Source organism: Mastigoproctus giganteus, chromosome 6 (assembly GCF_048544385.1).
Source record: "Mastigoproctus giganteus isolate SK-2022 chromosome 6, ASM4854438v1, whole genome shotgun sequence".
Classification (NCBI taxonomy): domain Eukaryota; kingdom Metazoa; phylum Arthropoda; class Arachnida; order Uropygi; family Thelyphonidae; genus Mastigoproctus; species Mastigoproctus giganteus.
The window spans coordinates 224,138,362-224,166,234 of NC_143580.1; the positions used below are offsets into that span (position 1 = coordinate 224,138,362).

Here is a 27,873-nt window from a genome sequence, read left to right on the forward strand (position 1 = left end):
TTTTTTTTTTTGGCTGATGCTGAATAAGCTTGCTTTCTTGCATCATATGCCTCTACTAATGCTAATGCTAATATAATAATTATCCCCCCACCCAAGGTTCCCAAAATGATCATCAATAGAAAAGGCAAAAACAAAAAATCTGATGTAATAGTTATTGAATATCTTCATAAGACAAGGCTAACACCAAAGGACCTGTATCAGGATATAGTGACTGATTAGGCAGTAATTCAGGATTGGAAGGCCTTGTCCAAAAATCATTCAAGGCCCTCCCCCTTGAGATGGTAAGGGACCACAAATTGATAGCCTGCTATACCATTACCCTGAAGGTGTTACAAGGAAGTACATTCTGGATTGTCCTGTTGCCCAGACATTTGGTGGCATTTTATGATTATTATTAGTAGTAATAGTAGTGGCATATGATGCAAGAAAGCAAGCTTATAAAACATCATTAAAAAAAAAAGTTCCCACTTCACCTGTCTATCCCCTCCAATAATTTGTCTAGTTCTTCCTTGAATTCAAATTATCCACTTCCACAACAACAGATGGGAGTTTCTTTCAACACTCAACCACCTGTTGGCTGAAGGCAAACCTCTGCATGTCTATCCTATAGATATCCCTCAATATGAATTTATGAGGCAGATACAAAGAATTTTATGGTTAGATTTGATTCATAATGATGAATGAGTTGGAGGGAAAAGAAAAGTCAAATCAGTGAAATCACTTTTCATCTCTCAATCCAAAATGAAAACTAAGTCCATTCCATTTGTTCAGTTGGCAAGGTGATAGCATCAGTCCAATAGAATTTTGAAGGGTAGTTGGTAATGGATTATTTAAAAAATATATGGATTATTAGATAGGAATCTTATTCTTTACCTTTGAACAAGTTACACTTTTCCACCCCACTTAAGCTTGATATTGCACAACAGTATCAAGGTTAAGTGATGTGGAAAGCTCACAAAAGGAGTCATCTTTCACCCGGTCACTGCACCTGCACATTGTCCTGGTGAAAGTGGTTGCCGTGCAAACAGTTTGCAATTGTGGTTTTGAACTTCTTAAACAACCACCTTATTCACCTGATTTAGCACTTTTTCTGCACCTTGAAAAACAACTTGGCTGAAACTATTTCACACAGATTCAGTTGTCATGTCTGCTGGCAGTGAATGTTTGAAGGGCTTAAACAAAATGTGTTCTGAGAATGGAATTAAAATTTGCAGAAATAATTGCTGAAAATTATCAGTGAAGGCATATGTATGTAGAAAAATAATAGGTGTTTAATTTCCTTAGTTTAATGTGCTGCTTTTATAATTAGGCTAAAAACTTTTCCGTCATCCTAATATATTGTATTTTATTTTTTTGATGATAATAATAATAATAGTACCCAGTTTGCAAAATATTTTGGATATGAACAAACACTACCTTCTCTGTACCATGCATTAATAATGCTCTTTACCACAACTGGAAAGACATGGCAGTGAATTGGATGAGTTATTTACTTCTCAGTATTTTATTGCCATTCTTGTATTGTATAAAGATGGTTCAATTACACATTTTGTGTAAAATGACCTTAAAGGAACATGGCAAGTGACAGTAGCTCTTGGATGTCTTGGTGATCACAGCTTCTTAGAAGTGATTCAGGCACCAAAGCATTCTTCTGATATGTTGATTATTGAAATTGTAGCATATGCAGAATCCCCTATGATGCTGCAGCCAGCAGTTTAGTTCATCAACTTCCAGGATTAAAATATTCATATGTTTCTTCATGGTGAAATTTTTATGTTGGCAATTAATTGATTTCTCAGCAACTAGGGATGTTTTACAGAAATGGAAGAAATGCAATCACCCTGGCCAGTCTCTGTGTAGGAAAGAGTTAATAAATATGCATATTTTCAATCTTCTGTCACATTGCTTATAAATTTACTTGGAATAAAAATCTTAATAAGCAAAAGATGGGTAAATGTCAGCTTGAAAATCAGTATTCATTTGTGTCCACTCATAATGATTCAAATTCTGTGACAGTTGCATGCTGAAGATATGCAGTGGCACTGTGCTTAATGTAAACTCTGTCTCTAATATTCTTCTCTCCCCACTACAAAAAAAAAAAATCGCAGGACATTAAATCACCATCATGTGAATATGGTGGCCATTTGGTGGTATTCCAGTGACCAGTCCACCATCCGGGGAATGTTTCATTCAAAAAACTTTACACACAATATTAGCATAATGAGAGGGCTCCCCATACTGCCTGGAAAAATACTTTCAGATTAACTTTGGATACAGTATAGCTGGGACTCCATTCTTGTTTAACATGTGCAATTATTTTCTAACCTTTACCTATTACTGTGTCAACAAAAAGGAGAGAGAGAGAGAAGAAAAGAAAAGAAAGGTCTAACAGCACCACCACCACCACCTGTCCTATACATTTATTCTTAGAGCATATTTTCCTTTATGTGAATTCTCCAAAGCATAATAAATACAATTATGTCTGTTCAAGGTTGTCCTTACACTTAATTTTGAATGCATCTGCAAACTGATATTAATATCTCGGACACCATGATAATATTAATATTTCAGCACTTCTGCATCCTCCAAACTTACACTGGAGTATCTGATGGAATAATGTGGTTCCCTCAAGCTTTCTATCTTGCAGGAAGCTGATTATAATGCATAACAACCTGCATTGGGAGCAGAGCATTTCTCAGGACTATACCACAAGGTTGTGTTCTCTCAGCCTTCTTCTTTGTGGCTTCCTTTGAGCCACAGTCTGAGGGAGTCTGAGGTCGAGGGTTTCCTGTGCGGACGTGCCTTTCTGCCGCTCTTGGAATAGAGAAGTTTTTTCTGATTTATTTTCTGCTTTATTAGTTTAAATTGACATATTAACTTATTTCTAGAGTAGCTTTATATTCCTATTTACGGTACTTAAAGTTAAAATAACTTAGATAGAGATTTTGTAGGTATTACTTAGTATCGGAAAGGGTATCAAATCCACGTGTTTACCGTTCATAAACGGCCGCCATTGTTACGTGAAAATTAATCAGTAAAATCTATTAATCTTGTCGAACTTCATTGGCAATTAAATTGTAATTTTAACTATACATATAACTACTTAGGTTACGGAACATAAATAATTAGTAAAAATAAATAATTAATACATAACTTGATACAGAAGTTATATAAAGGGATTTCGTAGATAACACTCGTTACTGAAGCGCGATACAGCATATCCGGAATTCGATAGCATTAGCTTTGTATAGTATAGTGCATAATATAATATTGTCAATTAATCAGTACATCTATTAATCTTGTTAAACTTCATTGTCAATTAAATTGTACTTTTAACTATATATATATAACGACTTAGAGTACAAACATAACAAATAATTAATACATACTTGATACGGAAGTTATATAAAGGGAACTCGTAGATAACACTCGATACCGAAAAATAAATATAGCGTTATAACTGTGTTAAGATACAAGTTTAAGGTTTTAATTTTGTTCTGAAATTGTAATTTTATTGACATTTAAATCGAAATCATGACTCTGACCAGAGCAGCAAAGCAAAAGGCTCAAGCTAATGGGAGTGCTGTGACTCAGGGGAGAACTGAGGGGGGCGGTTGCCCCCTGAATCACGGCCTTTTAAGATGCACTGTTTGCTTGATGTTTGCGGAGCAATCGGGTACGGGACATGATACTGCCATGGGGGATGTCTTTGTGTGTGCACGATGCAAGGAGTGCAAGGAAATTAGGCGACAACTCGGCGTTGTTATGGGCCTATATGAGACCTTGAAGGACAGGGTGGATGCCCTCGAAGGAAATAAATTGAGGGGCCCATCAAGCTCTCAGCTGCCCACATCAACACCAGAGCTTGGACTTGGTCATCTTGCAACACAGAGGCAGCCCCCAAGGCAGAATGCGCTGGTCCAACAGGAACTAGTAGTTGTTGGTGACTCAATTGTCAGGGAAACGGGGAACATGCTTTGTAAAAAGGATAGGTGGAACAGGACCAGGGTATGTCTGCCAGGGGCAAAGGTTGATGACGTTGTAGAGCAGATATCATCTTTTAAGGGCACAAAAGGTGATATAGTTGTACACGTTGGCACTAATGATATTAAGAGTAGGAGACCAGCGGAATTACTTAACAAGTACAGGTCACTGTTGAAAAAAAGCCGTGAAGTAGGGTTGAATTTGAAAGTGTCTGCAATTCTGCCCAGACACGATAGGAGGGAGTATATGATGAGAGCCTTGTCGATCAATTCGGCCCTGGAAAGATTGTGCAAGGCTGAAGGGGTAGAATTTTTTTCAGCCTGGACTGTATTTGTTAACAGGAGAGATTGCTTCTACAGGGATGGGATACACTTAAATAGAAAGGGTGCAAGAATATTTGCTGATGCTATCGAGGCAGTGTTAGGTGGGTCGGAAAACTGCTAGCTTGGGGGGAGACAAAGAATAATGGATTAACAGTAGCCACTGGCAGAGGTGAAAGAGATTCTTGCACTGCTTCTATTGGAATGAGCAGAAGCCTGAAAAACAAGATGCAGGATATTTCAGAGACTGCTGGAAGTCATTGCGGTACAAGTAAACACATGGGTTGTGTTAGGGTAGCTAAGAATAGAAACAGGTGCATGTATACTTGCGTGTACACTAATGCTAGGAGTTTAGTAAATAAATTTGATGAATTTGAGGTATTACTCAAAACATCAAAGGCAGATATTGTTGGGATATCAGAGACGTGGTGTCACACAGATATAAGGAATGCAGAACTGGAATTTGGGGAGTACAACGTCTACAGAAAGGATAGACAGGATAGGAAGGGAGGAGGGGTTATGCTATTAGTTAAAAAACACATAAAATCCAAGGAAGTGAAGCCAGTTGACATCGCTGGACAGTGCAGTGTTGAGTCAGTTTGGTGTGACATAAGCATAGGTAAATCAAAATTGAGAGTAGGAGTGTGCTATAGGCCTAATGACTCTGATGAGTATAATAAGACACTGTACAGGGAAATAGAATGGGCCAGTAAATCAGAGAGTCTTATAATGGGGGATTTTAATTTCCCAGATATTGACTGGAATTTGTGGGTTGGTCACTCACACACTAGCAAGGCTTTTGTGGATTTATTGGATGATTGTTTTCTACACCAGCATGTTCGTGAGGCAACAAGAGGGAGCAATACTCTTGATCTGATTATCAATAGTGATTCTTCATGCATTAGGAATCTGCAGATAAATGAACCACTGGGTGGCAGTGATCACAGTGTGCTGAAGTGGGATTTACTCAAGGAGGTAACTACCATCAGAGGTAAAGGGAAGGGTTTTTGCTTTCGTAAAGGCGACTATGATGGTCTGAGACAGTATTTAAATTCTATACAGTGGGACCAACTGATGATGTTACCAACAGCAAATTCAAAATGGGAAGCATTCAAGGAACTAATCTTGGAAGCTACCAGGCTTTACATACCAACCAAGAAATATTGTTCAAGGTTCAGGCCTAAATGGTTGTCAGATGAACTAATGAGACATATGGCAAAGAAGAAAAATGCATGGGATACATACAAATTAATGGGTGACGTGGAAGCCTGTGATAGATATAAGTTGGTCTGTAACCAAGTCACAAAGGAGATTAGGCAGGCAAAGGCAGATTATGAGAAATCCTTGGCAAAGGATGCAAAGAAAAACAGAAAAGAGTTCTTTACCTATTTAAACTCAAGAAGGAAAGGGATGAATCAGATTGGTCCACTGGATGTTGATGGTTCAACAGTTGAGGATCCAGCTCAGGTGGCTAACAATCTAAACAAGTATTTTGCATCTACATTCACACATGAGGAGTTATTCAGGAAGGGGAATGTCGTAGGTGAAGTAAACATTGGCAGTGAGCTAGATGATTTTCTAATAACTGAGAGGAAAGTGGAGGAGAAATTGTTGAGGATAAACATAAAAAAGGCACCCGGGGTGGATGGGATCTATCCAGTTATATTAAAGGAGGCTGCAAAGGAAGTAAGCAAACCCCTAGCCATAATTATGAGAGCTTCTTTGGACTCAGGGGAGGTACCCATGGACTGGAGATGTGCAAATGTAACCCCAATTCACAAAGGAGGATCAAAGGCTGACACAAGTAATTATAGACCTGTTAGTTTAACTTCGGTTCCAGGAAAATTAATGGAGGCACTGGTTAAAGAAGCACTGCAGGATCATCTGGACAAGAATTCAGTTATAGCTCAGACACAGCATGGGTTTGTTAAGGGCAGGTCTTGTCTGACCAATTTGATTGGATACTATGATGTAGTCACAAAAGAACTGGATGCAGGGAATAACTTTGATATTATATATTTGGATCTTAGAAAGGCTTTTGATACTGTTGCGCATGGAAGACTGCTGCACAAATTGGAGAAGTGTGGCATTCGAGGCAAATTGCTGCTATGGATAAAGGGATGGTTGAGTGGCAGAAGACAGAGAGTGGTAATCAATGGACACTGCTCAACATGGACTAATGTTATTAGTGGAGTTCCTCAGGGTTCAGTGTTGGGTCCATTGTTGTTTTCTGTATTTATAAATGATATTGATGATGGTGTATCAGGCTTAATGTCCAAGTTTGCAGACGATACAAAGGTTGGCAGGGTTGTTAAGGACACTACTGATACTATGCTGCTGCAACAGGATCTGGAAAGGGTGAGCAGATGGGCTGAGAGGTGGCAAATGAAGTTTAACATTGACAAATGTAAAGTACTACATATGGGAAACAGTAACCCCAGATCAACGTATCAACTCTGTGGTACTACGCTGACAGTGGTAGAGAATGAAAAGGACCTGGGGGTAATTGTGCAGGCAGATATGAAGTTCTCTGAGCAGTGCAGACGAGCTGCAAGGGTAGCTCATGGTGTCTTGTCAATGATATAAAGGAATTTTTCTAGCAGGGACAGGGATGTGATTATTCCCTTGTATAAGGCATTGGTCAGGCCACACCTTGAGTACTGTATACAGGTCTGGAGGCCTCATTTCAAGAAGGATGTAGAGCTGATGGAACGAGTACAGAGAAGGGCAACAAGATTAGTGAATGGAACAAAGGGTTGCTCTTACGAAGAAAGGCTTAAGTTTTGCAAATTACAGAGCCTGGAGACTAGGCATTGCCGAGGTGATCTGATAGAGGTGTACAAGGCTTTGAATGGCTTGAGCATGCTCAATGCCGATGGGATTCTTCCTCTTGCTCAGAATAATCACCTGAGAGGGCATAAATTCAAATTGAGGAAGGACGGATGTCGGATAGATGTGCGGAAATTCGCCTTTAGCCAGCGGGCAGTTGGTTTGTGGAATAGACTTCCATCGCTTGTTGTTGAAGTTGATAGCCTAAACAAATTTAAGGCTCAGCGGGACAGGTATTTCGAACGAATTGAGGGGTGAAATGGGAGTAGTGGTTGTTTTTTTTTTTTTTTTTTTTTTTGGCTGATGCTGAATAAGCTTGCTTTCTTGCATCATATGCCTCTACTAATGCTAATGCTAACATCTTGCATCCTCAAAACTCTGTCTGTGCTATGCAGATGACGTTGTTTTTCCTGCAAACAGAGCACCAGAAGCAACTTCCTGAAATGGTTCTGCAAAAAGCTAACCGAATTAAGCAGCTAGAGGATTATCTTGAAGCAATCAGCTTTAAACTTAATCACCTCAAATCGGCTCAGCTGTCGATCGCTAAAAGGAAATTAATGAATGAAGTCTCATTGTTCATTTGTCTGGGATGGTGCATTATAGCCTCAGAGGCCGATGCACCATAAAACCCTTAAAAACTCTCTGACTGACTGACTCACTTGTTTGGGATGAAGGCCTGTCATTGGGCACTTTTCTCACACAAAAGGAAAGATGTACACTTCATTTTGGGCCATTAGACAGGAGCAGGCATATACCTTGACCCAAAGACATATGCCAGCTCCTGTGCCTTGACCGGTGATTATACACTATATGCCTCACACCAATCCCACTTTATGAATTGGCCAATTGGTCCTCAGCACTTAGGCGCCTCCGTAGCCAGGTGGGCAGGAGCGGCAGTGCATAGCACACGCTTCTTGATTGGACTGGGGTTCGAGCCCGTGACCATCAAGCTGACCGGGCTAGCCAGGTAGGTAAAGTGCATGCCTGGCAACCCAAAGGTCGTGGGTTCGATTCCCACCTCGGGCTTGGATCACAGTAAAATGCAAAAACTTTGGGAGGTGCATTATGGCCATAGAAGCTGATGCACCAACAACTAACAAGAAAAAAAAAAAAAAAAAAAAAAGTGACCATCAAATATGGAGGATGCGGAAAGGTCAGGGAATGACCACCACATATCCTCGGAGCAATATGGCCTTAGTTGCTAATGCTCCTAAAAAACCAAATAACAACAACAACAACCTCAGCATTTAATCCCTACCTGAAGAAGCATTACATCACTGAATACTGGATGAACAGAATAAGAAGAAAGCCCATCACCATCTGGCATGCTATTCTTCTTGCCAACTTGGACACCATCCTTTGGAAACAACAGATCACAGCCAGAAACCTACATATCATTGTGCAACTACTTACAAGGAGAATCTCTTGAGTGGCAGAAAAGTTAAAGGTTTGATTAACTATATTTTATTGGAGAAATTGGGGCTCTAGTGGTGGGGAGGGGAGGAGGTTAGAGCACCACGATGAGCCTCTAAACATCTCTTGAATTGTTCAGTTTCCCATCATGGGAGGGAAGCAACAGATGTGATCTCCTACACTGAGAAGCACCTTGAGAAGTCTTGGGAGCATTGACTGTATATTCTACATCATCACGCCCAAGATCTTCAATGCCCTAAAAAAATTGATGCTGAAAGATAAGACAAAGCATACTGCAACCAAATCATCAAGGACTCTTATCATACTTTGCAATTCTGTTTTCTGATACTGTTCTCAATGTATCAGCAAACAGAATTATCTTGAATTAGCAAATGTAATAACTGTTACAGATTTGATACACATCTTGTGCTGTACTAAACTTTTATGTAACTAAGGTCTCTTGGTTTTTTTTTTTTTTTTTTTTTATGAAAACCCCAAACACGAGAGGTATTAGAACCTATAGTACTTAGTACCGTGCTTGGGCTGGAGGGTGAGAAGACGAAAGAAAATATTTGTTGACATTAGGCTTGAACTTCTGTAGACTGTAATTTTCATTAAATATGTATGAAGAAAGATTGTTCCAGAAAATGGCAGTTGAATGAATAAATGAGGAAGATGAAAAGTTGGTTCTGTGAGTTTTAAGTTAGACAGTAAATGGATGTTGGCTGGTGGTGGCAACACTTGTTTGGACTGTTTTGAAAGAGAGCGGGAATAATAGAAGAAGAACAGTGCCCGTGAAAGTATTGGTAGAAAAGGCTTGCAGCAGAAACAGTATGTCTAAGAGACAGAGAGTGGAGAGACTCTGTTAGAGATTAGTCATTAATTAACCTAACTGCCGTCTTCTGAATGGAATCTAGAAGCCTAGGAGAGGTTTTGGGGGCACCGCCCCAGATGTGGGAACAATATTCCATGGTAGGTCGGATTTGTACAGAGTGAACAGCTGTTTGGAAGAAAAGTAACGCCGAGAGTGAAAGAGAGAACCAAGTTTTTTAGATGCAGAGGAAGCAATATTTGTAATGTGCTTGTGCCAAGAGAGATTAGAAGTCAGGGTAATCCCCAAAAGAGATATCATTTTGCCTAGAAATTGGAGTGTCACCAAAGATAAGTATAGGAGCAGAAGAATCCTTTTTTGCAAGATATAAGACAAGACTGTTTTAGAAGGATTGAAATCAACTAAGTAGTCTTTGCCCCACTGGAGAATTACCTGCAGATCGGCATTTAAGGAATCGGTAGCAGATATTCAAGAAGTTGAAGCTGATTGAGCAAGGCAAGGTTTCTCAAACTGGAAAGTGGAATGCAATGTGCTATCATCGGCAAAACTATGGATAGGATTTCTGGTCAATGGAAGAAAGTCATTAATATACATGAAGAAAAGAGTGGGGGAAAGAACTGAACTTAGGGGCACCAGCATTAGTGGAGAAGTTAGAAGACAAAGAGCCATCTACCATCACCCTCAGTGAGCAGTCAGAGAGAAAACTGGATAACCAATTACAAAAAACAGTTGGCAAACCATAAGTAAGATGGAAGCATGTTTAGAAGACCTTTATTCCAAACACGATCGAAAGCCTTTGAGATGTCAAGAGCAACTGCTTGTGTTTCACCAAACTTTTCCATTGAATTTGTCCATAAATGTGTAACATAAGCCAGAATATCACCAGTGGATCGACACTGACAGAATCCATACTGGCAATCGTTCATCAGACAGAAGGTTTCTAGGTAGTTTAAGAGTTGGCAGTTAATTGATTTCTCCATTACTTTAGAAAGAGTAGAAGTAATTGCAGTGGGATGATAATTGGATGGGATGGATTTGTCACGCTTTTTAGGAACTGGCTGGATATAAGCAAATTTCCAAGCCGAAAGAAAAACTCCTTTGAAATAAAGTAAAAAAGGCAGCAAAGAACAGGAGTAAGTTTAGGAGCACAGGTTTAGAGAACAAGTGGAGGAATACCATCAGGACTTGGAGCTTTCTTAGCATCAAGATTCTTCAAAATCCTTCTGACATCCTTTTAACGGAAGACACAGGAGACATTGAATGGAGCATGTTGGGAATGGTGGGAGGTGTTTTACCAAGGTCATTAATACATGAGTTGGAATAAAAATGGGATGCTAGCAGGTCAGCTTTATCCTTGGCTGAAGTGACAACAGAACCATCTGGTTTTGACAGAGGTGGGAGCAGAGATGGGCAAAAATTTCAGCCAATAGCTTCAGCAAGAGACCAGAATGCTCAACTACCATTAGGGCAAGAAGCAAGTTTTCTACTCTTAACTTGTTCAAAATCTAGTTTGGACTGAATGATAACTGCTTTACAATTGTTGCGAGCTTTGGTGTAGGCAGAAAATGAAACTGAAGAATTGGAAACAAGCATATTACAATATGCAACATTCTTCTCATGAACAGCCTTAGCACATTTATTGGAAAACCAATGTTTGGATAAAGGACAAGATTTTAAAATGGAGTGTGGAATAAAGGATTCCATTCCTACAAGAATAATTTCACTGACACGATCTGAGTATGTAACTTTGTATATTTGTGGCCATCCTAGCTAGATGGCTGTATTATTTGGGGCATACCTTTCATCTAATAAGCAGATTTAATAATAATAAATTTCCGTCTATGGTCAGGAACATCTTCTTTGATGGCTTGTACTAATGTGAGACATTAAATATTGAATTTTAAGAGCCCTGTTATCCTTCTGAAAGTAGTTGTGGAAATTCCTAGCCCTAGAGAGCACTTTTTTGATGTGAAAACATCGTGGTTCAGGAGTAAAATCAATTGGTAAAGAAATTTTGTTATGAAAATGACTCAATTCATTGGTAACAAAATTTTCTTACAAAAATGATACAATTCATTGTTAACAAAATTTTCTTAGGAAAATGATGTCACTTCCTATTAGGTGGCTGTTAAATTTTAAATGATGCAAATTCCTGAATGGCTTTCTATAACTGTTTAAAAATTTAAATGGTTTTGATTCAAGAATGCAACAATAACTCAGGCACTTGAACAAACAACAGTCACTTCTTGCAGTAGTTTTTGGTTATGATATCATACTAGTCTACAAATGGATTTTGCCAACTATTGAATTGTAAAAATAATACTAAATCTAATGTCAGTTAACCTATAAGAGTATTTCAAAGATGGCTAAAACTCCAGCTGAACAAAATCAAGAGAAGTATGGAAGAATAAACGCTTCAAAGCCACTGAAGAAGCCTCCCGTGTCTACAAAAGAACCAGTTCAAAAACATAGAGAACGAAAAAAAATGCAGAGTTTAATAAAATCCGCTTCTCAAGATTTTGAGAACCAGATTTTTATTAAACTCTGAAAAATACATTTGGAGCCTGTAACTCTACCAAATCAACGTTAGTGACAGCATTTACGTCATTTAGGAAGTGATGTAATTTGTCATTTCCCTTTCACATTTTCATCAAAGATGTTTTCCCATAAAATATCTTTTGTGCATACAGAGTACACACGTGCTTTTTTTTTCTAAGACTTTTCTCTGAGCTTCTCCAAGCTTTCCTTTATTTTGTCCTTATTAGTTGAAGAGACAAGTAAATTAAGCTTGCCCAACCTTAGAAGATTGTGGACACTTCTATTGCATCGAACTTATGTATATAGCAGGGGTGGGCCACATCCGGCCCGCGACGATGTTGAATCCGGCCCCCTCAGTAAATGCATAAATATAGAAAATCCATACCTGACTACACTCGCCATAAATGTTCGGCTTAATTCGGTTCAATCGGGAATCGCGGCCAGTACAACAGTAACCAAGTGATTCTACGCAGCGTCAAAGAGTTATTTCCTAATTATTATTGTAGCATCGATCGAACGAAGTTCCTTTGGGTTTGACTTCTTATTGAAAAAAATAATATTGGTGCGAGATATTTTATGTTTTATGCCTTTTCTAATTATTACAATTTTTAATTTAATATAATTTATAGCCCATAAAATGAGCCAATTAAAAAAAAAAGAAAAATTGATGCCGAATGCCGCATTTTCAATGATAATTGGACATTCAGATATTTTTTTAAAAAATACATTAATAATTTGGTAATTCAAGTAATATAACATTTTTTAGGTTCTGATTTTTTTTATTAAATCGTTTAATCTATTCCGGCCCGCATCATGATGCGAAAATTTCATTCGGCCCGCTGACGAAAAAAGTTGCCCACCCCTGGTATACAGTCGTGAGACTTGTCTTTCTTGTATTCTCAGTTTTCTTAAATTGACAAAAGGTCTCTGCACCATTTTCAAATTTTGCAATGTCACATGGTTATTTGAATTTTTCTTCAGTTGTTTTCTTAGATGTGCAACTTGTTATTATCAGCTAACCTTAAACAAATAAAATGAAAAAAGTATTAGTTATGCTAAATTTATAAATATATAGGTGGCACTAGTGTACCTTTCACCAGCTACCTTGCATTTGTGCTCCATGTTTTGTGTGTCTGTTTGAGAAGTTTAAATTACTATTCATTTGCTAGAAATGTGTTTAAATTGTTTCTGTAGCATTTTCTATCTTGTTGGTACTGTCTTTTCTGTACATTGTCATGATATGCCACAAGAAAGAGTTTCTTCTTTCAGTGCATGAAATCAGAAAATTTTTTGCCAGTATGGAAAATCTGATTGCTTGAGGAAGACAGTGCCACATCCTCTGTGGCACATGGACATCCTCTGTCCATGTGCCACCCAGAATGGGTCTCCCTTGCTCTTCGTTTGGATATATGTTAATATTCAACCAATAAACTGATATTTATTTGTTTTAAATATTTCTGTTTTAGGCCTATAGCATGTTTTCTAAATTTCAGTACACCTTGTATATTATAGTACAAGCAAACTTTTATTTATTAATAGCAATAATCACTCAATTTCATTACATTGTTTTTCTCATTGATATTTCATGATTTTATATTGAAGGTAATGTCTCATTTGGTGAATCATTTGGGTCACTTCCCTATGGGAGTTGGTGCAGTTCGCCTAACTAGCTTGGTTAATGAATATGATGATGTCCCTTCCTTGACAGGGGATGAGCTGTCAGCCGAAGTATTTCATGCTCCTAATATACAGTTCTTTGTATTAAATAATTCTGCTATAATTTCTTTTGTTGAAATTCCTAGTGTGGTAAGTATAATTTTGATTATTTTTCTTTTTTTATTTTTGTTGTAATTTTTTTTATGGTGGATTATATGATAACTTGTCTTTTGAGGGACTTTTCCCATATAATTAACTAGGTTTAGAAATTTTTTACTTTTGATAATCTTTTAATGGAATAGTGTATTTAAATGTGCTGTATATTATAACAAGAGTTGAAGAATGTTTCAGATTGCTATAGTGCTGAATTCTGTGAGATTCACTGTATTAAGTCCAGCATAAATAACATTTGTTATTATGCTAGACCTAGATCAGAGGTACTATACAGTAATTAAATAAGATTAATGAAATCGGTGTTGAAAAACGAATGTCTCACTGACTGTTCATTGTGTTTATGGAATTAAGTTTGATCAGTCCCAATATAATACATTGGAACAGAAATTAAACATTGTTTATTTCAAAAAGATGGACCTTGTAAAAGTCCATCTTTTTGAAACTCTTCTGTTTGCAGTTTAATTGAAGCAAAATTTACAATATTTAATTTACAGTACAAAGTTATGTAGATGCACTAAAATCATTTTCATCTTCTGAACTAGTATTATTTGGTAAATTGGAAATATCCATTTAATTTATAACCTGATTAACTAAGAAAAATTTTAATTTTTGAATCACTGTTATTTACCAGTTTTTTCTACAAAAATCAGTGTTATAAAGGTAACCATGATAATTACTCTCAGAAGGAAAGCTAAAATATATTTTCTTTATATTTGGCAATAATAAAATGACAATAGAACCCTGCTGTCATTTTATTATTGTACATTTCAATCCCAGTGCTTTGTGTGAATGTGTGAATTCACATATGTTTGATATTACCGAAGGTGAAAATAGCTATCTCCAGCTTACAGTAGACAAGTTATATTTATGAAAAGAACAACATTTCATAGGTTAAATCACATAACCCTATAGTAGTTAGGATATACAGTCAAGACTTCCATATAACGAAATCGATCATTTGCTTGAAAAAATTCATTATACAGAAATTTCGTTATAAAGAAATATGACCTTTTCAACAATGAAAAATACTGCAATTCAACTCAGAAATACAGCAAAATATGGGAAATAAATCAGAAATAAGTGGGAATGAAAAACTTTTCTAATATTTTAAAACAATTAATTTATTAATACACACATATTAAGAAATTACTACTTACATGATACATACAATATATTACTTTTAAGAATTATATCATAAAATATTTTGTTATTTTTTTGTTGTACACTAGATTTTACTGTACATCGTTCATAAAAATGTTCGCATTGAAGGCCTTGACCCAAAGTTTCAAATGCTGCCAACATTTCATGTTTGGAAGGTTTAATATCGCCTTCATTGCCCTCGGTTTCATATAACTCATCATCAATATTCTCACTAGTTCTTTGAAATTGCAGAGTGAAGGTGAGCAGGGCAGTTGTTGACAATCAAAGTGATTTTTCTATTTTCTTTCATCCTCTTTCTATCGAATTTTAAAATCCACTGTTCAAAAATTTTACTTATCATCCAAGCTTTTTTGTTGTAGTCCAACTCTAACAATTTTACTCCTTCGAAACATCGGGGTTATTTACTTTTGCCTATTACCAAAAGTTTCAGTTTTTCATTATCAGCCATATTTGAACCAACCAAGACTAATTCTCTCCTTACTATTTTTACCACCTACACATTTATCACCTTTAAAAGTTATTGTCTTGTTTGGCAAACATTTGAAAAATAGAACTGTTTCGTTAACGTTGAATATGTCTTTGGCCTCGTAGTCCTCCATAATTTTTTTCAAAACTGTTTCTTCCCAATGGGTACAGTCTTCTTCAATTACAACCCCACTTTCACCAGAAATAACTCTTTCAGTTAAGCCATGCTGCTTTTTAAATTTGTCCAGCCAACCAGAACTGGCTTGGAAAGTTTTATGCCCAAGAAAAGATGCATATTCCATAGCCTTTTCTTTTATTAATGGCCCTGATATCAGTATGTTTTGGTCTTGAATAAACTTCACCCACTTTAAAACAGCTTCATCTACATCTTTATACAGGCATAATTTTGCATGCTTCTGACTGGGTCCCATTTCCTCAAACAGTTTGAGAATCAAAAACACGGTTTTCAGAATGGTTGACACACTACTGACAATGACACCAAATTTTAAAGCTTTTTTTTTTTTTTAACACCGTGATCTATACTGTTAAGCACTTCACTTTTTCCACTACACTCAAGGATTTCCTCTTAGACATTATAGGGTTACTTGCACTGCAGCTAAAAACAAAACTGATTTAGGGACAACTTATTATTATTAGCTACATGGTGCAAGGAAGCCTGAGGCTTATGTTGCACCAGCCAAAAAAAAAAAAAAAAAAAAAAAAAAACCTTCCCCAAGTTACCCTGAGAGAGAGAGAGAGAGAGAGAGAGAGAGAGAGAGAGAGAGAGAGAGAGTCAAAAGTAGAAGGGAATCACCAAGAAAAAGAAGAAATGATGATATCCAGCTCAGGACCCTAGGTGTGCCAAGCCCATACTCACCAGATGTGAGCCCCTGGAGTTATATCTACCATACAGAGACTGGTAAAATTTAGTGAAAATGTGGATGACTCATTTCTGTGACACAACAGATGAATTTCTGGGATAAAGGAAAATCACTCTCTTCTGATTCTCTAATAGGTTGCTTACAATAGAAAACAGGTTGACCAATGTCTGTGTCGGGAATATTCCTTAATCTTTACCAATGACTGTGGACACAGAGATAGCAGTTGACCAGTGTGACTTCTCGCTACAGTAAATGATTTATGGGCAACACTAAATTGTGGAATGCTCTTAAGAATTAAACCCTTTAGCTATTAAAAGCTAATGGGTTTAATTCTGATTAATTCTTAATCCTTTTAGCTCTTAATTTGTGCTTTCTAAAGCGTCAGCTCTATTGCTCAAAGGCCAGAGGTGTGAACAATGCATACACAGGTCTCTTGAAATTAGTTTGTTATAAGAAATTTTCTTTGTTATACGGAAACTATTTTCACTGTAATGACCAGGGGAAAAACAAAAAAAGTTTGCTACATAGAAAAATTCGCTATATAGAAGTTCGTTAAAGACAGGTCCGACTGTATTTGTGTTGCAAACAAACTGATACATATATCTCATGTTAAAGGCATGGCATAAGTAACCAGTTAACTTTAGAGTATAAACACTTAACTTCATGAAATAAGGAATTAAAGTTATAGTTCATTGATTTCTAAGTGTAGTACAGTTCTATGAAGTAAGTTCTAAATAGCCAATACAATCTTGCCCTAAATCCAATAGCACCTTGGAGCCTTTTTGTGTTCCGTTATCAAGTCTAAAGAGAACGGAAAGAGAAGAAAGGAGAGATAATATAAGTAAACTCAAGTTAGCATAACACCCTAATAAAAAACTGATATGTTAGTTGTTTCTATCCTGACTAAATTACAGAAACTAAAATAATAAGACAGATGTCTATTTTAAATGAAATAGTTGCAAACAGCTTGTTGACATGTAAAGGAATTATGAGCTCTTTTACTAAATGTTAATGTCAGTGATGATGTGAGTATCTTAATCTACTAGCTACAAGATTAAAAAATAGTGACATCATTGATATTCAACTGACAGCTGCAACTTCAGTATTAGTTTTGTCGCCACTTTATAGTAGAATAGATTTTAATCGTTTTCTGGTAAGTTTTCCCTTCTGATTGTTAAGGGTTTTTTGTTATTATTAACATTTAGTAAAAGAGTTGATAATTGTTCTACATTGTCCTCTCTCAACAAGCCATTTGCAACTATTTTATTTTAGAACCTATAGTATTTAGTAATGTGCATGGATTGCAGATTGAGAAAATGAAAAAAGATATTTGTCGACATTAGACTTGAACTTCTGTAGATTGTAATTTTCGGAAAATACGTATGAAGGAAGGTTGTTCCAGAAAACAGCAGTGGAATGAATAAATGAGGAAGATGAAAAGTTGGTTCTGTGAGTTTTAAGTTGGAGAGTAAATGGATGTTGGCTGGCGGCGGCGGCACGTATTTGAACTGTTTTGAAAGCAAGAGCTGGAATTATAGAAGCCAATTCAGAAGAATAGTGCCCATGCAAGTATCTGTAGAAAAGGCATGCAGCAGAAATAGAATGTCTATGAGACAGAGAGTAGAGAGACTCTATTAGAGATGAGTCATTAATTAATTAACCTAACTGCCCTCTTCTGAATGGAATCTAGAAGCCTGAGATAGGGTTTGGGGACATGTTCCGCCCCATATGTGGGAACATGTGTTCCCTGGTATCCCGGATTTGCCATTTGTACACTGTAAACAGCTATTTGGAAGAAAAGTAATGCCGAGAGCGAAAGAGAAAACCAAGTTTTTTAGATGCAGAGAAAGCAATATTTGTAATGTGCTTGTGCCAAGAGAAATTAGAAGACAGGGTAATATCTCCAAAAGAGGTACATCATCTTGCCTAGAAATCGGAGTGTCACTAAAGATAAGCATAGGAGCAGAAGAATCTTTTTTGCGAGATATGAGACAGGACTGAGTTTTAGAAGGATTGAAATCAACTAAGTTGTCTTTGCCGCACTGGAGAATTACCTGGAGATCGGCATTTAAGGAATTGGTAGCGGATATTCGAGAAGTTGAAGCTGGTTGAGCAGGGTGAGTTTTCTCAAACTGGAAAGTGGAATGCAATGTGCTCTCATCGGCAAAACTATGGATAGGATTTCTAGTCAATGGAAGAAGGTCATTATTATACAAGAGGAAAAGAGTGGGGGAAAGAACTTAAATTTGTGGGACACCAGCATTGGTGGAGAAGTTAGAGAGCAGCCATCTACCATCACCCTCAGTGAGTGGTCAGAGAGAAAACTGGATACCCAATTACCAAAAAGAGTTGGCAAACCATAAGATGGAAGCTTGTTTAGAAGACGTTTATGCCAAACATGATCGAAAGCCTTTGAGATGTCAAGAGCAACTGCTTGTTTCACCAAACTTTTCCATTGAATTCGTCCATAAATGGGTAACATAAGCCAGAATATCACCATTGGGTCAACACTGACTGAATCCATACTGGCAATCATTGATAAGATGGAAGGTTTCTAGGTAGTTTAAGAGTTGGCTGTTAATTGATTTCTCTATTACTTTAGAAAGATTAGAAGTAATTGCAATGTGATGATAATTGGATGGGAGGGATTTGTCACCCGTTTTAGGAACTGGCTGGGTATGAGCAAATTTCCAAGCAGAAGGAAAAACACCTTTGGAATAAGAAAGTGAAAAGGTGGCAAAGAACAGGAGTAAGTTCAGGAGCACAGGTTTTGAGAACAAGTGGAGAAATACCATCAGGACCTTGAGCTTTTTTAGCATCAAGATTAGTCAAAATCTTTCTGACATCCTTTTGACAGAAGATCATAGGAGGCATTGAATGGAGCATGTTGGGAATGGTAGAAGGTGTTTTACCAATATCATTAATACTTGAATTGGAAGAAAAATGGGATGCTACATTTCAGCTTTATCCTTGACTGAAATGACAATAGAACCATCTAGTTTTGACAGAGGTGGAAGCAAAAGTTGCAGCCAGTAGCTTTGGCAAGAGACCAGAATGCTCAGCTACCATTAGGGCAAGAAGTTTTCTTCTCTTAGCCTGTTCAAAATCTAGTTTGGACTGATTAATAACTACTTTACAATTGTTGCGAGCTCTGGTGTATGTAGACAATGAAACTGAAGAATTGTAAATGAGCCGATTTTGATATTCAACATTCTTCTCTTGAACAGCCTTAGCACATTTATTGTAAAACCATGGTTTGGATAAACGACAAGATTTTAAGGTGGAGTGTGGAATAAAGGATTCCATTCCTACGAGAATAATTTCACTGACACGATCTGAGCGAACTTTGACATCAGAAGTTTTGAAAAAGTAATCCAACCAAGGAAAAGAAAAGAAATCTCACAGGTCATCCAATTTTGCATTCTTGTAATGCCAAACATTACGAGGTTGGGAATAGCCATGAGATAAAGGTTCCATTGGAGAAGAGACGATCACCAAGTTATGATCTTTGGTGCCTAAAGGACTACTCACTTCAACCAGGTACTTAGAAGTGTTGTTTGTGAGAAGAAGATCAAGCATGTTGGCTGTATGGTTAGAATTACCCAGTATTCTGGTAGGTAAATGAAAAATCTGTGCAACATCATTAGTAATTGCAAAAGCCTCAGCATCTTGACCAGTTGGTTCTGTGTGACTAGAAAATGGAAGCCAGCTGGAGTTGTGTACATTAAAATCACCAAGGAAAATTACCTCACTGCTAGGAAAGTTCGATTGGAGAAAGTCAAGTTGCAAAGAGAGGGAGTCAAAGAACTCCAAGTGATTAGTGGAGTTGGGAGAGTGGTAGAGACAACAGATGAATTTAACAAAATTATGTAGAAGTAGAGAGATTTTAAGACAGAGAAGTTTGAAAAGAGGAGATTCCAAATTACCATATCTCTTACACAGAATATCAGAATGGACATATGCACAATTACCACCTTTGAGGCAAAAGGAATCATACAGCGAATAATTTGGGCAACTGAGATGAGCAGTATTTGAATCAACCGATAACTGAGATTCTGTCAGAAAAAGTACATGGGGTTTGGCAGACTGTAAGTGGAAATGGACATCATTTAGGTTAGAACTGAGACCACGTATATTTGTGAAATAAACTAGGAAGTGTTTAGGAGGTTTAGATCTTTTCACAAATAAGTTTGCTCTATTAGTTTTACAATTCATCGTGCATTCGATAGCAAGAAAAAAGTGGGGGAGGACATGCTGTATGAAGTAATGAAATTTTTGGATATGGTGTACACATGGTAAGAATATATTCAGATCCTTGACATAACGTGGCCTCGGCAATGCCCCCCGCACACACGCACACACACTACGGACTCCCTCCAGTAACTATCTGGCAGAGTAGAGGCAGCAAGATTATACACTAGCTGATCTGGAAGCCTCCTAAAGGGTTACCAATAGGTTCAGTCCTATGTTCTAACTCGGCTGCCTACGAACACCGTTTTAGAGCTATACCCTGAAAATGTAAGGAAGTTTGGATTTCGCCAGGGTGTTCAATATAACCTCAAAAGACATCAGTCATACTGCATGATGGTTGACCAGGACTTAGGTGGAGGAGGATTGACCAGGACTTAGCTCTGGAGACTAAACATGGGTTCCACTACTTCAAGCCTCCAATAAGCAAAGTGGTGGTATTGCACTGGTTGATGAGAGTCATCTACCACCTAGTATTACCCAGTAACACAGAGGGGTGGCATTCCTCCGTGTGGTGTGGGCGCTACACCTCAGTCCCTACTAACAAGCACACTGTGGGTGAACCTGGGTGATCACACACTGGGTGGTCATCCAGGTTCACCCAGGATTACTAACAGTCCCACCATCGTGAAGGTGCAGCAAAGTATTTGGCTGTCACAGACTGTCCGGACGTTTCCAAAATTGGGTCCACTTGACTTGAGTGTCACCCAAATATCGGTTCCATCAGTGTTTTAGACTCCCAGGTAGCAAGCACCACTTGTCTGGCATATCTGAAAGAATGTCTGCAACAGCCTCAAGAACCAAAGTTAGGTTAGAAAAGTCTAAAATTTGATATGGTGTTATGCTAATTTGGGTTTTAAAACATTTATCCCTTTTCCTTTTTTCTCTTTCTGCTCTCTTTAGACTTGATAGCAGAGCATAAAAAGGTTCTGAAACATCATCAAATTTAGGGCAAAATTATCTGCTTTTTGGAATTTAATTTGTAGTAATTGCACTGTACTACTTAGGAGCCAGCAAACTATAATTTTTTCTGTTTATCACATGGAGCTAAGTGTTTTTTTTTTTTTTTTTTTTTTTTTTTTTTTATTGCTTTAAAGTTAAAACCGATATTTCAACATGTGCTGACCAAGTGCTATTTACATTTGGCATGTCTGTCCATACAGTAGTATGAGCAAGTCAGGCAGGTAGTTCAGACAATAATCCATAAGGGAGAGAGTTTTTGCTGAATTGGACAAAATATCAATTGTGCAAACGAAATTAGTAACTTTTTTTTTTTTTTTGACTGATGACATGCGTGCTTTCTTGTAAAATTCTTGCCGTTACTGAATTACACACAATTTATATACAGGATGACACAAATTCACAACTTTTTTCTTCAGATTATTAAAATTTTTATTCTTCTTTATAGATAAGTTTGCAGAATAACTAAAAAACATTCAGTTGTTTCCCTACAGACTAGGAAGCACAGTAATATATATTTGAGAATTGCACAAAAAGAAATGCAGATTTATTTACAACTTTTAAAATATAATAGGTATGCTGTAAAAATTTTTCAGGAATTTATTATGACCATGCATTAATCAGTAAAATGCACGAAATGCATTTTGCCTGATCTCTTCAGCAGGAAATAACTTGCTAACTCTCAATTAAGGCAGCACTATTAGCATTATTCCTGACTGTATTTTTCATGAAGTTTCATACATACAAAACCAAGTGTCAAAGCCTAATTTTTAATTCCAAATACAAAGCTTCTTTCCTAATTTATCTGTTAAAGGCTTCTTCATCTGATTACATTCACTGGGCTGTTATGCTAGCAGTAATTATGTTTCTCTCCTCACTCACTGGATTACTTCAGTCTTTTGTACTCGATTAAATGGTAAACTTCGCAAAAGAGTTTTTCTTCAGCTTGCAAGCTGCGATAAATTATTAAGTGCAATAACGGATTATTTCACGCGGGGAACAAGAGTAGCCTTGTGCAGGCAAAGTTTTTACGGCTCCGGAAAATAGATGTTTTTTGCTGCTTTATCAACTTAAATTGGCTTAAATTGGCATATTAACTTATTTTCTAGAGTAGCTTTATAGTCCTAGTTATGATACTTTGTTTAAATTTTAACTTAGAGATTTTGTAGGTTATTACTTAGGTAAGGGTATCCAATCCACGTGTTTTACAAGTTTTGCAGCTCCGGCGAACAGGATATTTTTTAGCTATATTTAGCCACTTTGACTAATTGTTATATTAAATTATTTTTCTATAAGTAGCTTATAGACCTAGTCAAGATCCTTGGTTTATTCTGAATTGAGACAGCGAGATTTTGGAAGTTAATTAATACTTAAGTGTCCGTAGATTTACCGTTCGTAACTTGCCGCCATTGTTATACGATACAACATTATATCCCGAACTAGATATAGCATTAGCTTAGTATAGTATAGTATATAATATTATCAATTAATCAGTAAAATTTATTAATCTTGTTAAACTTCATTGTCAATTAAATTGTACTTTTTAACTAAATACATATAACAACTTAGATTTTAGAAACGTAACATAAATTAATACATAACTTGATATGGAAGTTATATAACGGAACTCGAAGATAATACTCGATACTGGAAAAAAAAAAAAAAATATATATATATGGTGTTACAACTGTATTGGGATACAAGTTTAAGTTTATAATTTTATACTGTAATTGAAATTTTATTGAAATTGAATCGAAATCATGACTCAGACCAGAGCAACAAAGCAGAAGGCTCAAGTTAAATGGAGTTCTGTGGCTCAGGGCATGATATTGCCAAGGGGAATGTCTTTGTGTGTGCGCGATGTAAGGATGAGGAAATCAGGCACCAACTCAGCATTGTTATGTGCTTATATGAGAGTTTGAAGAACAGGGTGGATGCCCTCGAAGGATTTAAATTGAGGGGCCCATCAAGCTCTCAGCTGCCCATATCAATGCCAGAGCTTGCATTTGATCATCATGCAACATAGTGGCAACCCCCAAGGCAGAATGAGCTGGTCCCACAGGAACTAGTAGTTGTTGGTGACTCTATTGTCAGGGAAACAGGGAACATGCTATGTAAAAAGGATACGTGGAACAGGACCAGGTATGTCTGCCAGGGGCAAAGGTTGATGATGTTATAGAGCGGATATCATCTTTAAAGGACACAAAAGGTGATATTCTTGTACATGTTGGCACTAATGATATTAAGAGTAGGAGACCAGTAGAATTACTTAACAATTACAGGTCACTGTTGAAAAAAAAATGAATTAGGGTTGAAACGAAAGTGTCTTAATTCTGCCCAGACACGATAGGAGGGAATATATGATGAGAACCTTGTCTATCAGTTCAGCCCTGGAAAGATTGTGCAAGGCTCGAGGGGTAGAATTTTTTTCAGCCTGGTCTGTACTTGTTAACAGGAGAGACTGCTTCTACAGGGATGGGATACACTTAAATAGATAGGGTGCAAGAATATTTGCTGATGCTATCGAGGCAGTGTTAGGTGGATCGGAAAACTGCTAGCTTGGAGGGGGGATACAAGGACTAATAGATTAACAACCACTTGCAGAGGTGAAAGTGATTCTTGTGAAAGTGCACTGCTTCTATTGGAATGAGCAGCAGCTGGAAAAACAAGATGCAGGGTATTTCAGAGACTGCTGGCAGTCATGTGGTACAAGTAAACACATGGGTTGTGTTAGGGTATCTAAGAATAGGAACAGGTGCATGTATACTAGCATGTACACCAATGCTAAGAGTTTGGTAAATAAATTTGATGAATTTGAGGTATTGCTCAGAACATCAAAGGCAGATATGTTGGGATATCAGAGATGTGGTGTCACACAGATATAAAGAATGCAGAACTGAGATTTGGGGAGTACAATATGTACAGGGAGGATAGACAGGATAGGGAGGGAGGAGAGGTTATGTTATTAGTTAAGAAACACATAAAATCCAAGGAAGTGAAGCCAGTCAACATCGCTGGAAAGTGCAGTGTCGAGTCAGTTTGGTGTGACAAGCATTGGGAGATCAAAATTGAGAGTAGGAGTGTGTTATAGGCCTAATGACTCTGATGAGTATAATAAGAAACTGTACAGGGAAATAGAGTGGGCCAGTAAATCAGAGAGTCTTATAATGGGGGATTTTAATTTCCCAGGTATTGACTGGAATTTGTGGATTGGCCACTCACACGCTAGCAAGGCTTTTGTGAATTTATTGGATGATTGTTTTCTACATCAGCATGTTCGGGAGGCAACTAGATAGAGTAATACTGTTGATCTGATTATCATTAGTGATTCTTCATGCATTAAGAATCTGCAGATAAAGGAACCACTAGGTGGCATTGATCACAGTGTGCCGAAGTGGGATTTACTCAAAAGGTAAAATTTACTCGAAGAACCCTTCCCTCTACCATCAGCGGTAGAGAGAAGGGTTTTTGCTTTTGTAAAGGTAACTACAGTGGTCTGAGACGGTATTTAAATTCTATATGGTGGGACCAACTGATGATATTACCAACAGCAAATTCAAAATGGTAAGCATTCAAAGAATTTATTTTGGAAGCTAGTAGGCTTTACATACCAACTAAGAAATATTGTTCAAAGTTTAGGCCTAAATGGATATCAGATGAACTAATGAGACATATGGCAGAGAAGTAAAATGCATGGGATACATATAAATTAATGGGTGACATGGAAGCCTATGATAAATATAAGCTGGTCTGTAACCAAGTCACAAAGGAGATTAGGGAGGCAAAGGCAGATTATGAGAAATCTTTGGCAAAGGATGCAAAGAAAAACAGCAAAGAGTTCTTTACCTATGTAAACTCTAGAAGGAAAGAGTTGAATCAGATTTGTCCACTGGATATTGATGGTTCAATTGTTGATGATTCTGCTCACGTGGCTAACAAACTGAATGAGTGTTTTGCATCTACATTCACACATGAGGAGTTATTGAGGGAGGAGAATGCCAGAGGTGAGTTAAACTCTGGCAGTGAGCTAGATGATTTTTTAATAACTGAGACGAAAGTGGAGGAGAAATTGTTGAAGATAAACATAAAAAAGGCACCCGGGATGGATGGGATCTATCCAGTTATATTAAAGGAGGCAACAAATGAAGTAAGCAAACCCTTAGCCATAATTACAAGAGATTCTTTGGACTCAGGGGAGATACCCATGGACTGGAGATGTGCAAATGTGACTCCAATTCACAAAGGAGGATCAAAGGATGACACAAATAATTATAGACCTGTTAGTTTAACTTCTGTTCCAGGAAAATTAATGGAGGCACTGGTTAAAGAAACACTGCAGGATCATCTAGACAAGACTTCAGTTATAGCTCTTATATCATATATTTGGATCATAGAAAGACTTTTGATACTGTTACACATGGAAGACTGCTGAACAAATTGGAACAATGTGGCATTGGAGGCAAATTGCTGCTGTGGATAAAGGGATGGTTGAGTGGGAGAGGACAGAGTGGAAATGAATGGACACTGCTCATTGTGGACTAATGTTATTAGTGGAGTTCCTCATTGTTCAGTGTTGGGTCCATTGTTGTTTTCTGTATTTATAAATGATATTAATGATGGTATGTCAAGCTTAATGTCCAAGTTTGCAGACGATACGAAGGTTGGCATGATTGTAGAGGACACTAATGACAGCACGCTGTTGCAAGAGGATCTAGAAAAGTAGAGCAGATGGGCTAAGAGGTGGCAAATGAAGTTTAACATTGAGAAATGTAAAGTACTACATATGGGAAGCAGTAACCCCAAAGTAACTTATCAACTCTGTGGTACTGCTCTGACAGTGGTAGAGAACGAAAAGGACCTGGGGTTAATTTTGCAGGCAGATATGAAGTTTTCTGAACAGTGCAGACGGTCTGCAAGAGTAGCTCACGGTGTCTTGTCAATGATATGCAGGAATTTTTCTAGCAGGGATAAGGAGGTGATTATCCCCTTATATAAGGTCAGGCCACACCTTGAGTACTGTTTACAGGTCTCGAGGCCTCATTTTAAGAATGATGTAGAGCTGTTGGAACGAGTACAGAGAAGGACAACAAGATTAGTGAATGGAACAAAGGGTTGCTCTTATGAAGAAAGGCTTAAGCTTTGCAAATTACAATGTCTGGAGACTAGGCACCCGCAAGGTGATCTGATTGAGGTGTATAAAACCTTGAATGGTTTGAGCATGCTCAATGATGATCGGATTCTTCCTCTTGCTCAGAATAATCATCTGAGAGGGCATGAATTCAGATTGAGGAAAGATAGATGTAGGATAGATGTGCGGAAATTTGCCTTTAGCCAGTGGGGTGTTGTGGAATTTGATAGCCTAAATAAATTTAAGGCTCTTCTGGACAGGTATTTGGAATGAACGGAATGAAACAAAATAATTTGTTTCTTAAACAATAACAGTTTCATCAAAATAAGAGTTTCAGAACTGTCACATTTAACTGACAAGCAACATTATTATAATTTTAGCATTAGACAATGTATCACCTTATTACATATGTGGAAGAAATCATTATCACCTTAACATGTTTAATATTTAACAAAAACCAAATATAAAAGATGCATTTCTTCCACACTATCATGCTGAACATATTTGTGCCATTGGTCATTTCAAGGCTGATATCCAATTTGGTAAAATTCAACAGGTTACCAAATTAAGTGTTACTGATTACATCTGTGCATATCCATGAATGCTATCCTTGATTCAGCAAGAAAAATGTTAATTACAATGTCAGATCTGTACTGCAGGGCATAATTATTCATGGTATCATGCTATACCATGATGATGCTTATCCTCATATGATATTTTCTAAAACTGCAGTCAGTACAAATATGGGTGGTTGGATATTTATGCCCTACAGTACTGTACTGTAGGGCATAAATTGCAGTCCAGTACATCACAGCAACAATGTGTCATTGGTACTGACTGCAGTGTTAGAAAATGTCATGAGGATGAGCATCATCATGGTATTGAATAATGGAATGGCTTTTTTGTGTCTTCTCTCAATAGCCTTCCTAACTTCATTTTAAGAATGATATAGAGCTGTTGGAAAGAGAAGGCGCTGACTCTCTTTAAAAATTACAGCTGTCAGTTGCAGGCTCCGAAAAAACGATAAGTGTTTGCCTTTTTATTTACATAATTGTTATTTAATATTGTACTTAATACGTAGTCTTATAGTTATAGTTACAATGGTTATTTTTATTTTAATTTAGATAAACAGTTTTTATAGATATATTTAATATACGTAAAACCGTTATTTCGTTCGAATCTTGCAACCATTGTTTTTGTATATAGTGGTAGGGAATTCAAATTTTTAATTGAAGTACGTAGCTCTGCCTTATTTATAGAGTAATACGCTTCACTGTTTCTATT

At 37.2% G+C, this 27,873-nt stretch overlaps 1 protein-coding gene across 5 annotated transcripts in view; it reads left to right on the forward strand.

The window, feature by feature from the left end:
- Positions 1 to 27,873, forward strand: part of LOC150085023 (ral GTPase-activating protein subunit alpha-1) — a 529,619-nt gene that overhangs the window by 395,553 nt on the left and 106,193 nt on the right. For all 5 annotated transcript variants that reach the window (XM_090376739.1, XM_090376741.1, XM_090376740.1 and 2 more), the window contains one exon: positions 13,519 to 13,722. In XM_090376739.1, coding sequence (XP_090232865.1) covers positions 13,519 to 13,722 — 204 coding nt within the window. The remainder of the gene's footprint in view (positions 1 to 13,518; positions 13,723 to 27,873) is intronic.